The sequence below is a fragment of the Metopolophium dirhodum genome, chromosome 9 (assembly GCF_019925205.1).
Source record: "Metopolophium dirhodum isolate CAU chromosome 9, ASM1992520v1, whole genome shotgun sequence".
Classification (NCBI taxonomy): domain Eukaryota; kingdom Metazoa; phylum Arthropoda; class Insecta; order Hemiptera; family Aphididae; genus Metopolophium; species Metopolophium dirhodum.
The window spans coordinates 16,234,829-16,248,163 of record NC_083568.1 but is presented as its reverse complement, the minus strand read 5'-3'; the positions used below and the strand labels follow the sequence as shown (position 1 = coordinate 16,248,163).

The 13,335-nt window shown below is 27.0% G+C and overlaps 2 protein-coding genes across 2 annotated transcripts; one reads left to right on the top strand and one right to left on the bottom strand.

The window, feature by feature from the left end:
- The first annotated feature begins 2,120 nt into the window (after positions 1–2,120).
- On the top strand, positions 2,121–12,552 carry LOC132952573 (uncharacterized protein PF3D7_0207100-like). The gene is made up of 14 exons (XM_061024901.1): positions 2,121–2,330; positions 4,892–4,971; positions 5,081–5,211; positions 5,886–6,012; positions 8,299–8,443; positions 8,946–9,087; positions 9,232–9,328; positions 9,447–9,513; positions 9,586–10,173; positions 11,007–11,244; positions 11,625–11,689; positions 11,744–11,834; positions 11,899–11,958; positions 12,296–12,552. Exons 3-14 carry the CDS (start codon positions 5,100–5,102, stop codon positions 12,454–12,456), a joined length of 1,893 nt encoding a protein of 630 aa, XP_060880884.1. The 5' UTR covers positions 2,121–2,330; positions 4,892–4,971; positions 5,081–5,099; the 3' UTR covers positions 12,457–12,552.
- On the bottom strand, positions 6,072–8,152 carry LOC132952920 (tigger transposable element-derived protein 6-like). Its single transcript, XM_061025431.1, has one exon. It carries the CDS (start codon positions 7,799–7,801, stop codon positions 6,290–6,292), a length of 1,512 nt encoding a protein of 503 aa, XP_060881414.1. The 5' UTR covers positions 7,802–8,152; the 3' UTR covers positions 6,072–6,289.
- Positions 12,553–13,335: the final 783 nt, after the last annotated feature.

Genomic DNA, 13,335 nt, shown 5'->3' with positions numbered 1-13,335 from the left:
GAAAAAAAAATTAATTAAATTACATTTTTAAATTTTTTTAATTCTACTTAGCTCTAGTTTAGTCAATTTTGGGTTTAAGACACAAGTTGATACATCAAAATGGCTTGAAAAAAATCGATGAACCCGAATATGGTATTTAAATTACAGGTTGCCATTTAAAAAAATGTAAGTTTTATTGCGCATGCGCAAGATACACGAGTTAAAAACATTGTAAGTCATAGAAATTTACGATCCATTAGTCTAGTTTAATGTCCCGCAAACAGAATTGACAAATATTTACATGGTAATGAGTGGTAAAGTGGCCCCTGTTTTTTTGGACACACGGTATATAATATATAAATGAAAGGGTTGAAAATAAATTGTATCCTCTTGAAAATTAACAGATTAAAAGATACCAGTCCAAGTGTATTATGTTACTATGTTATATAAAATGTTGTATTTAAATTATATACGACTATATTAATATAAATGATACAAATTTTACAATAATTGTCAAGTTATCAAAGTTATATACTAGTGGCTTTTAAAATAAAAAAAAAATACAAAAGAAAGTTTAAATATTAAATTGCCATGATACATGTAAGGCAGTGTAAAAAATAATTTAAGTAAAATCACAATATAAGTTATATTACGGAGAATATTATACTTGCATGTGTTGTCTCCGTCTTACAAATGTACAACATTGCAAGTTTTAATATTATAGTGAATTTATTTACCTATAGTCAAACTTAAATGTAAGAATATTTCTTGTTTAAACATTTTTGTTTTCCAGAGCATTACAAACTGCCAACAGGTGGTCTATTTCTGCTATCTTTCTTTGCAATTCCAGGTTTTCTTCAATCAATACCATACATCTTTCAAAACTAAAGGAAGACTCCACTGATAGTGACTATAAGACAATAATTAAAATGAATAAGTTAATAATCACCTAGGTGTATTGTATAATGTAATTTTAAATGTACCTATGCAAAAAACTTCTGTTGATAAAAAATCTTAAAAATCATTGACATAATATATTGTCTATGACAGGGGTCTCCAACCTTTTATTACGGCGGGCCAAATTTGAGACACGCTTTGGTATCGTGGGCCAACATTTTAAGAGGAATAGAGCGGTTAAGAAATTGAAGAATAGATAAGATTTATTTAGAAAAATAAATGTTTGTTTATATCCTTTTTTTATTTTATAACGAGTTTTTCTATTATTAGTCAGTGTTAGTACTTAGTTCCTAATTCAATAAATTAAAAACTTAATGAAAATAACATAGGAAATATATTATTTTCAAAACATTAATTAGCTTGGCTGGCCAGTGAAAAAAACTTGACGGGCCGGATCCGGCCTGCGGGCTGTAGGTTGGAGACCTCTGGTCTATGATAAAAATTAACTTAAAATTATTGTGTAATGAACATAATGTACCTATCTGCAATAATTAAATGTCTAATATATTACCTATATTTATTATAAACCTAATAGGTAAGGGAAAAATTGAAAAACTTAGTGAATAATTTTAATTATTTACCTCATTTGTTTCTTTATTAATTGTAATCTGACTTGAACAACCACCATATTTATCAGTAATTTTTCGTGATTGATTCTTTGAGAAATTGTTTTTGTTCATTGTTATTTGTTATTAAATAGGACTATACAACGAATTTTAGTAAATGCGAATTAAAATTTCAATTAAATGCTTATGATTTATGAAACCGTAACACTAACAAGTAACAAGTCTAATTGATGAAATGGTAAATGATAAGTTCTACTATCATGTTTTCTTGCAACAGGAATGGCGGATGCGTATACCTCCTTATATAGCTCTCTAGGAGTTTCATGCCACGAATTAAAATATACTATTTATAAAGGGCGGTTCACTTCACGCTACACCGTGTCGTGTAAAATAATTACGGTTACCACAGTTACCAAACGATACCGCATAGTTGAATATATATTTAATTCGTGATGTACGTAGCTATAGTGTAAACTCACCTGTGATTGGTTGGTTAGGTTAAGTTACCATACGGTTAACGACGTTACCGTGTCTTATATCTCTAGTCCGTGGATATTGCTACAACTTTTAAACATTTTTCGTGTACACCGCAAACGTGTATACTGTATAGTGGAAACCTGCCTTTTTAAACTCCTATTTCTTTGTTCTTTAATTTGTTACTTTAATATATTATTATTAATACATTTAAAACTAGGTACAACATTTTAGCATTAATTTAATGATTTAACATTTTAACAGCAAGAGTGCAAAACACCAATTATTACTGCCAAGTAGTAAGGAATTAGCTATTTTCTGTTGGTATTTACTGAAATAATAAACAAATATTTGGTACGTTTTTAATTTTCCGTTAGATCATAGGTAGGTAAATAGTAATTACTCGAACTTTCTTGTTAACTAGTTAAGTATAATAATAATAATAATATTGTTTATTACGGAAAAAAATTCCAATTACATTTTAAATATAAGATAGTTACTTGAGTATTCAGGGGAAAAGGAGAAAGAGAGAAAAAAAATACAGTGTGTAGTGTGTACTGTACATAATAAAATATAATTTAAGGAGAGAGAAAATTAAAATAAAAAAACAATATATACACACATAAAAATTGAAAACTAATGAATATATGATGAGAGATCATTAAGTGAACAGTGAAATAAATCTACATTATTTATGGAATTCTCTATAGCCATTAGAGTATTAGAATGAGAGAATGACATGTATTTGGATGAAATGTTTGGTGGATAGAAAAGTTGTTTATGTCTAGAGTTTATGGGGTTTATTTTGAAGTATAAACTAAACGTTCAACTAGCTCTGGGCAATCTTTAATATTGTGTAATATTTTATAAAGGAATTTTAAATTTAGTTGTTTTAATCTTTTTTCAAGTGGTAGTATAGAGAAGAGCCTATAGAATATTATAACCAGATAGAGGAGCTCTATAAATGTGACATTGAAAGCTTAAAAATCTTAAAAAATTATTCTGAATTTGAGAAAGGTCTTTATTTTGGGTTATAGAGTTAGTGTGCCAAATCAAATTTGCATATTCTTGTTGAGAGTGTAATAATGAGAAATATAGCATTTAAGAGCATGAGCATTGTGAAAGTCTTAACAAGTGAGCTTGATAAATCCTAATTTGGCTGATGATTTTTTAATAATATTATTAGTATGTAGTTTGCGGGCGCATGTAAACTCCGCATGCGAAAACCTTTTTTAGTGTAAACTCCACCAGGAAAATAAAACAGGTAAATTGGGTTCATGTAAACTCCCGCCAGTGACAAAAATAAGGTTAAATTGAATTAATGTAAACTCTGCCAATGAAAAAATCAAGTAACAGTATACACTATACATGCAATTAATATAATACACAGATTATTATTAAACAAAAAATCATAATTTTATAATAATATTATTATCCTTATTAAATAAGTATAATATGCCAAAAAATATAAAAAAAAACTTAAAAATAAAAATAGTTCGAACAAATCATACAAATTGCAATGGCCAGTATTATGTTAAAAAATAATGATAGACAATTGTAATAACTAATAATCAAAAAATATGTAGGCACCTATATTATATTATTATGACATTATATGTTATAATACTTATAATATTTTGAACTGTGAACTAAAATTATGAGATACAATTTGTAGATATTCAAACCATTAAGTCTAATATAAATTATTATAACTATTTAGTATTTATAGCTTTCTGTAACACAATTTTTTTTTTCATTTTGAATTTTTGAGTTAACTTAGTAGAGAAGTATCATTTAGTTTTACATTAGGAAGGCCTTAATACTGGCAGAGTTTCCATATTCCCATTACAGATAAGAAAATAAAACTGGCAGAGTTTATCTAACCGGTATCCTGGCGTAGTTTACAATCGCCCGTAGTTTGTATAGGTGCAAATTGATTAAATTTTTTGGGGGGACTCAAGCCCCTCCCATGGGCCATATTGCTTAGTACCACAGAATATAAAAATTAGTACTAATTACTAGATTTTGAACTGGGGGGACTTAACCGAGATTTGGGAAGACTAAGTCCCCCCAAGCCTCCTCCCCCCCCCCATTTGCGCCAATGGTAGTTTGAAATTAAGTTTTGAGTCAAACGTAATACCAAGATCATTAATTTCATTTACTCGCGAGATTTTAATATTTTTTAATTTGTAATCAGAAGTGATGGGTTCTTTTTTTAAGGAGAAGGAAATAGTGGCACATTTTTCTATATTTAGAAACATACAATTTTTAAATGAATTCAAATCATTTTGACAGCGAATAGTATTAAATAATTTGAGATAGTCTGCTAGTATTAGAAAATTAGAGTGTTTTATAATTCATAAGTTATATCATTCGTAAAAAGTAAAAATAGTAGTGGCGATAAGTGATCTCCTTGTGGGACACCAGATATAACATTGATATTAATCGAAATAAAGTTTTCATATTTAACAAATTGAGTGCGATTTGTTAAAAAGGATTCGAACCAAGAAAGAAGTGGATCACAAAATCCATAGGCTTTTAGTTTTAATATTAATAATTTGTGATGTACTCTGTCGAAAGCCTTTTCAAGATCTATATAAATCACATCAGTTTAGAATCCGCTATTAAAAGAATCTAGAATTGATTGTTTGAAAATAGATAAATTTGTAATTGTAGATCGACCTGTACGAAAACCGTGCTGCTCATTTATTATAATAATTTTACATAAAGGGGTAAGTTTTTCATTAATCAATTTAGAAAATAGCTTAGGTATGATTGAGATTTTTGAGATTGGACGATAATTTAAGACAGAGGTTCTACTTTTTTTTATGGACGGAAGATATGAATGAGGTCTTTCATTTATTTGGAAATACGCTAGTAGTAAGAGATTTATTAAATATTAATTTTAAAATTAGTGTTAAGACAAAAGCACATTTATTTAAGAAGATTGCAGAAATGTTATCGGTGCCTGGTGATGTTAACAAATTAATATTCCGTAAGAAAATCGTGTAATTCTTTAAATGTATCTATATAATATTCTATATGACTATATATTCCACATTGTATATCTTAATATAATCTCTTATCATTATTTTCAAATTCAGTCTACCTATTCAGATAAAAATGTCGGGTAATGATGAAAATGATTCAAATATGAACAACGACCTGAGTAAATTTAATTTAAGTTTTTATGAAAGTAGTATTGAACTTTGGAGAGCTCAAGAAAAGTGTCGTTGTAAGTATTTTATTTAATTTTTCTCTTAAAAAGTAATTTGGTTTTGGGTTAAAATTTATTTTATTTTTTATGTGACTAAATAGTAACCGATAATAAGTAGGTATTGACATATCAACACAAATACAATAGATATTATTTGTAAGTTATAAGTTTTAAATTTTAACATTTTAACATTTAAATTAACTCAACCCGTACCAAACATTTAGTTTAATACAGAACTGAATTTCAACCGAGCTTTTGAAATACATCTGGAAATAAATACTGATAGGTATAAATGGATATACTAAAAAAGCTAACGATGTCGAGATACTATGCATAAAATAAATCCATACCAATTGCCCATAAAAAAATCTATATGTATTTAGGGAAAATGTATTGTAATTAAAAGTTATATATAATTATTATTATTTTAAATTATATACATTCAATAGGTACCTACTTACATATTTACTTTTAACAAGTCTATAGTTCAGTTTTTTCCCCTCTATTTTGTTGATTGTTCTTAGCAATGCTAATTCTTGATAATCCAAAGTTGTTAAACTTAAGTCCCTCCAACATCGAATTATCAAGTGTCTATTGAATACCAATATATTTATAATCTTTTACTTAGAAAACTCTATTAACATACAATCGATTGTACATAGTTTTCACCTAACCTAAATTACATGTTTTAGTAAAAGTAAAAAGTATTGAAGAAATTGAACATTCTACTAAACAAATCACTGTGGAAAATGAATGGATTGAAAAACAATTGCATGATACTAAATCAAGAATAAATGAAGTTCGAGAAAATATAGTGAGGTACTTCATAACATAATATTACATAAATACAGTAAAACTCGCTTAAGACGCTCTTTAAGGGACCAGCTCTCTAAAACGTCTTATGCGGGAAAGCGTCTTATGCGGGAATGAAACAAAATGATGTGGTTGAAATATCGAGTTTATTTTTTTATTATTAAACATAATTTAATGAGAAATACACTTAAAAATTAATTATAATTACGATATACATACATACTTATATTTTTGTGCTACTGAATTTAATTTAAAAAAATATTATTATTACATACATATTTTATTATTGTTTATTAAAAAAATGATCTATTTTTGATTGTTTAAGGTTCTGACAATGTGTTTCAGCAAGAAAGTTTTCAATTTTATTAAGACAACCTAACATTTCTTCGGAATTTTCAACACAGAATAATACTTTCCGAATTTCCGATAAATGTTGCAAACCAGTAGTTATTGTAGGAGTAGATACTGGAAAGTCTTGATCTTCTTCTTCTTGATCGTCGTCTTCTTTCTCATTGTCCACTAAGTTCGTATCAGCGATTATTTCATCTAAAGTCCGAGTGCTACTGGTTACGAGTTCATCATCTACTGTTGCATAATCAGCAAAATTTTGCAGAAGCTGAAAGTCCTCTTCTTTTAAAGGTGAGCTATCAGCCTGTTCAGAGTTGTTCAACATACCAAATGCAGCTTTCCGAAAACAGTTTATTATTACATCTGGTTTAATTTCATCCCAAGCGGCACTAACGTAATGTATGGAGTCCAAAACGTTAACTTTAGTTGAAATTTGGTTGGTACTCTCCATGTCTCTCAAGTACCGCTGAACTAACTTTTTTCGGTACTTTTGTTTTATCACTTTAATGATACCCTGATCTAGGGGTTGTAACTTAGATGTAGTATTTGGTGGAAAGAAAACAAGTTTTATATTGGTAGTAGGGATATCTTTAGGGTGAGCCGGACAATTGTCGACGAATAGAATAATTTTTCTCTTTTGTTTACCGAAAAATGCATCTAGCTGTTGAATCCAGTTTATGAATAGTATTCCTGTCATCCAAGCACGACTTTGAGCAAGGTATTCACATGGAAACGTACGAACATTTTTGAAACAGCGAGGAGACCTACTTTTTCCAATGACGACCAACTTCAATTTATGGGTTCCGGTAGAATTTGTACATACTAAAACCGTGAGACGTTCCTTGCTCAACTTTCCACCATGGCATGTCTCATTTTTAAAAACAAAAGACTTATCTGGCATAAGCTTAAAAAACAATCCGAATTCATCAGCGTTGTATACATCGTCAGGAGCATAGTCACGCAGTAATGAAGGCAACACGTTATTTTTCCATGAAGCTATATCATCATTATTAACAGATTCAGCCTCACCTGATATTTGCCGGTACACAATGCTATGCCTACTCCGAAATCTATCCAGCCAACCAGTCGATCCACTAAATTCGGTTAAGTTGAGACGTGCGGCAATCTCCATCGCCTTTTCCGTGATTATACCTCCATTTATTGGATAATTTAAACTACGAGCTTGTTGAAACCACTCCAATAAAATATTTTCCAACTCTTCATACTTCCCGTGTTTTAATTTTTGTCGTTTGCTGCCACCTAACAAGCTGCTTTGTTCTATTTCATGTCTGTTTTTCAATAAAGTTCTTAAAGTGGAAGGAGGTATCCCCAGTTCATTAGCAATATCTTTTTGTTTTTTTTTCTCAGCCAATCCTTCATCGTACTTTTTCAAAATGTTGAGTTTGTCCGAAATCGTTAGCGCTTTACGTTTTATACCACTAGCCATAACGAAATTACGGTTATACACATGCGAACGAACAGCACTTACTAAATCTCATAAGACGATGAAATACAGTAAAACTGTTATAATAAGTAATGATAAAATAGGTATAGCGATAAAATAAAACGATAAGAACACGTATAATACTAAAAATTCTATTTTTATTTTCACAAAACTACTAAAATTTATCGTAATCTGCTGAAAAAAAGAGCGTTTTACCCGATTAGACAGAGAAAAACTGAGCGTCTTAACAGGTGATTTTTACATTGACTAGTATAGGAAATGTCTAGGGACCGACTAAAAACAGCGTCTTATGCGGGAAAGCGTCTTAAGCGAGAGCGTCTTAAGCGAGTTTTACTGTATATTATATATTTAAATATAATTTGATATTTTGACAAATTTAAATTTTATTAGAAATATTTTTATTTTAGAATTTAAAAAAATTCTGATTATAAAAATGAAATCAAGTTAAGAATAGGTATAAATTTTACTTAATTTTTTAGTATTGACAACATTACTATCACTCTTAATGAAACATTAGCTCATCTTGAAATTCAATATGAAAAGAAAAAATTCACAGTAAATAAATCAAAATGTGAATATGAATTACAGCTATTTATAAGAATGGAATTGTGGCAAAAAGAAGAGGTTAGCAATTTCATTTTTATTAATATTTTATATTTTAATATAAAAAATAATGTGATACTTTGGACTTGTGAGTTCAAATACTAACAATATTTGGTCAAAAGCTTAAACAGATAGTTTAATTTAACCAATAATAATTAATGTCCTAACAACTATTTAAAATACCAAAGTATAATTACAACTCCATCAACTTGAACTTAACAAAAAAATATTTAATAAAAAAAGTAATATAATTTTAGTTTTTTTTTTTATGATAACCATATTTTGCTAAACATGTTTAGCTACTATGTCTAATAATAATGAATGCTCTATAAATAAACAATATAAAAATGTCTAATTTATGGAAATTCTATAAGGTATATAATACCTAATTGATTTATTTTTAATCTTATATAGAATGTATGTATAGAATTTTAGAAATAAATTTAGAAAATATGATTGAAATATATGGATAGTAGATTCAAGTTTCTTAAAGTAGAAAATACATATTCAATTAACTGTTTAGGAACGACTAAATAATATACCTGAAGTTAAATTATTAAAAATGGCTGACTCTGAACTAAAAAACACAAAATTAGAATATGAAGAGTTGCTTCTAGATCTACAAAATTTAGTTAGAAAAATTGACATAACTACAAAAGAAAATGGTAATTGCATTGCATTATTATATTCAAAACAATTTACTGCTAACTATCTAGAAATAGATAGTTTTTTATTTCAATCAATATATAGCCAGGTAGAAAGTACTAATAATTGTATGTATTATACTCAATGAAGTTATATTATTGCAGATGAAAAACAGAATAATATTATTATACAATATGCCAAAGTCTATATTGAAATGATGTATTTAAATAAAAGAGAAGAAAACTGCAAAACTCTATTAGGGTAAAAAGTTTTTTTTTTTAAATTTATTGAATTTTGGGATAGAATAATGATTACCTATTTTAGATATACAACTACTGGCATAGGTAGGTATTAATTCAATGGTTTGATAATATTTTAGGAAACTGAATACAGAATATAAGGAGAAATGTCATATGAAAAATGCACTACTTGAAACCCAAAAAAATGTAAAAACAAATTTTTATTGTATTTGAATTAATAATTATTAATATGTTAATATTATTACAATTGATTTTCAGAAAATTAATAAAGTATCATTTTGGTCACATACTCCTAGCAAATTTGAACCCAAAATGTTTGATATAAAACTTAATTCGTTGGGCCAACGTCTAAACCCTAATTTAAGTTATTCCAGTAATTATAATCATGCCGATCTTACTTATGATAAAGATGATATGGATATCAAGAATTCAAATTATAATTATAATCCAAAAAAAAATGTAACTTTTCATTCATTTTCTGAAGATAAGATAACAATAGAAACAAGTGTTGAAAATAAAGCTGCTTACAAAAACATAAATACATTTATAGTAGAAACCAATGAAAATATAAACAACATTAACAATGCTGCACAGTCAAAAAATATTCAAAATGTGGAAGAGAGTACCATTCAATGTACCAAAAAAAATATAATAGAATCAACAGAGATGCATTTTAAGAACATGGATAAACCAATGAATGATGGTGACCTAAATGCCCATACTAACAAACGTAAAACTATTGATGGACAGTCAGATTTTGAATTTAAAAAACCATATACTCCAGTACAAGATAAAAATAAGATTAATTCAACAATTATTCAACCAAGTAAATTGAAGACAAATAAGGTATTTTTTAATTTGAAGAACTAATACTAATACTAATTTAAAGTGTAGGTAATCAGTAAGAGTATTGTTATAAAGCTTAGCAGAAAATAATAAACTAGAATAACTTATATTAGCTAATCGTCTGTTAATTTTAGATTAATAAATACCAAATATTGAAAATTATAAATACAAATACTGTGTATACATTTAATGATATTACGAAACGCAGGTAGGTATTTATAAAAAAAAGGCCACTTATATGAATAGGCAGTAGCGTGACGAAGGAATTTATTTGAGGCACGTGCCTCAGCTTAAAGGGTGATGGGTGTTCTGGAGACTAGGGGCATTTTACATATAGTAAATAATTTATTAACTACACTCTAAGACTAAGCCAATTATTCTCAGTTACCATTAAAGTAAATACTTAATTATTTATATAAGTATTTATAATTACTAATATAAATTATCGTGCCTCATAAGTTGATGAAGTTCGCCACGCCACTGTGAATAGGGACAATAATAAAATAATAAGAACATTTAGAGATTGTGTTTATAAATTAATCAGGTCTTAATGAAACCCAAACTTTTGGAAAAATTTAAATAACATGTCCTGGACGAATGGGGTGTCATTAATTCCTACCATTTTGGTCGTTATTGGTGAACAAGTTGGGATTTTTCCATTTTATATATAAATATTTGGAAATAGTTTTTTAAAAATTAAATTTCAAACCTTTTAATGAAAATGTATAGGTACCTATTTTAAATTCATTCTATTTTTTATTTTAATTTATCTTTTGTGCATTGAATATTGTTGCTATAATAAATGTTTAAATAATTTTTTTAATTTAATTTAGGATATTCATATGGATAGCAATTTTAATCAAGAAAAAGTTAAAGCATTGAGTTTATCAATGGACAGTTATAATAATGACAGAAATCTCATTGATAAGGACCATTCACAGAAATTAAATTCTTTAAAATCTATTGAACAGTCAAATGTAAAAAATCTTGATTCTGATAATATCAACATCTTAAATGATTCATCACAATTACATGTAAATGTATCTCTTGAACCACAAAAAGCTGTACCCGGTCTGTATAAATAGTCTTATTTTCCATACTCTTAGTCCATTATTTTTAAATATTAATATGCCTTATAAGATTCTAATTATTAGTCAATAACTTATAAGTTATAACTGATAAGCTTTTGGTATGTATTATGCCACATTGCAATGCCTATTTAAATATTATTTATAATACCTAATTGATTTATTATTTGATCGACATATTGAAATATTTTTGTTTTTTGTAAATTACATACCGTATTTTAATTTAAAAGTAAATTCCCTATAATAATTAAAATATCTTTTAAATCAATTATTTATTAGTTATTATTCAATGAGTGGAAAAAAAAGTGAAATTTAATAGAATTATTATGTAATAATATATTTCTTAATTTTATATTTTAATAGCTGATGGATTTTGGAACTTTTGCTTAGATCCGATGTCTCAAAATAGTGCAAACAGTAGTTTCAGTGTACGTAAGTTAATTAATTAATTTTTTAACAACTAAAGCCGGTTTTTTTTTTAGGACTGCGATTTATCTGAATCATATGAAAATACTCATGATTTTAGTCAATATCCAGATAATGTGCAGTTCAATTTTTCAAACTATTTTGAGAGTAAGTTATTACTTTATTTATTGTTTATTTAAATAAATAAAAACAAATTTTTACAAAATTGCAGGTGACTTAGAAGTAACTCCTGAATCAAATTTCCAAGGATTAGAAACACCACAACAATTTGGTCAGTTGTGTATAATTATTAGTAAAGTATTTTTATATCTTAATATTTAATTTTAATTTTAAATTATTATTATTATTTTAAACTATTTTTTTATTTATGGGAAACACACATTGTAATAATAAAATAGTTAACCGATGTTCAAAGTTTTAAATACAAAATAAACAATATAAATGTTATAAAATAATTTGGTAGGTAGGTACTTATTACTTCATATTTCATAATCATAGTTTAATTATATTTTATTAACTCATGTAACCAACTAATGGCCATTATTTTTATAAAATTATAATTAGGTAATAAACTTTTAACTCTAATGACGTTTTTATAAACTTTTTAGGAAATGCTATGCTTCAACCTTCACAAAGTGAATCGCTTGAAAAAATGAATACTAATAAAAACGTATCTATGAACAGAACAACATTCAAAGCATCTAAAGATTATATCAAACCTAATAAATCAGATTTTTTGCCATCTGATCAATTTATATTCAAATTTTAATAAAAAAAAATCATAAGTACTTTTAAAAATAAATAGGTACTTTTCTTCTATATTTATGTATATTTTAACAACCCTTATATTATACAAGTAGGTAGTTAAATAGTAGGTGTTAATTTTTTTTTGTGTTATTAATTTGTATTAATTTTTTAATAGAAGTAAAATTAATTTAAATACATTTTGTGTTGATTTTTTACTTTTGAAGGTAGGTAATTGAGGTTAAAAGTGATTTATCTTTATTGTTTTATAAATAATTTAAAAAAAATTACATGTACCTATTTATATAATGCAATTACCTGTATATCTTTATATTTTGTATACTTATTTACATATTTTTATCAATACATCTTTAAATATCAGTGTATACAAATGTTTCATTAGTTCTTTAAGAGGGTGTGATATATCAGTGTTTCTCAACCTTTTTACTGTGGCAACCCCCTTTTTGAATTTCAATTTTTAGCGACCCCCCCCCCCCCCTACTTATGTTTTTTTATATACTCGCATAGAATATTATCATTAATAATCAATACTAAATGTACTGTACATTGAACACAACATAAAATACATTTATTATATTATTATAATTATTTTTAATTTAAAAAAATGTATTAAACGTTAAAGTTTAATTCATACGCTACCCTAAATAATAAATGGCGACCCCCAGGTTGAGAAACACTGGTATAGATGATCCAGATTCCATTTCAAATAATAAGTTCCAGTTGATATAATATTTTATTATTAAACATTTTGATTAAATATTATTACACAATATTAATTACATATTAAATAAAGCATAATGAGTGTTATAGTCATCCAGAGTTCCTTAGTGTACAAACTGATGTTGGCCTAGAACTGTTATGAACTTGAGATGGTGTGTATCAT

Coding starts and splice junctions, on each gene's coding strand:
- LOC132952573 (XM_061024901.1), top strand. CDS start 5,100: ATGTCGGGTAATGATGAAAATGATTCAAATATGAACAACGACCTGAGT. Junction 9,514..9,585: donor TACTTGAAACCCAAAAAAAT/GTAAAAACAAAT, acceptor ATTGATTTTCAG/AAAATTAATAAAGTATCATT. Junction 11,835..11,898: donor TTTTTCAAACTATTTTGAGA/GTAAGTTATTAC, acceptor ACAAAATTGCAG/GTGACTTAGAAGTAACTCCT.
- LOC132952920 (XM_061025431.1), bottom strand. CDS start 7,801: ATGGCTAGTGGTATAAAACGTAAAGCGCTAACGATTTCGGACAAACTC.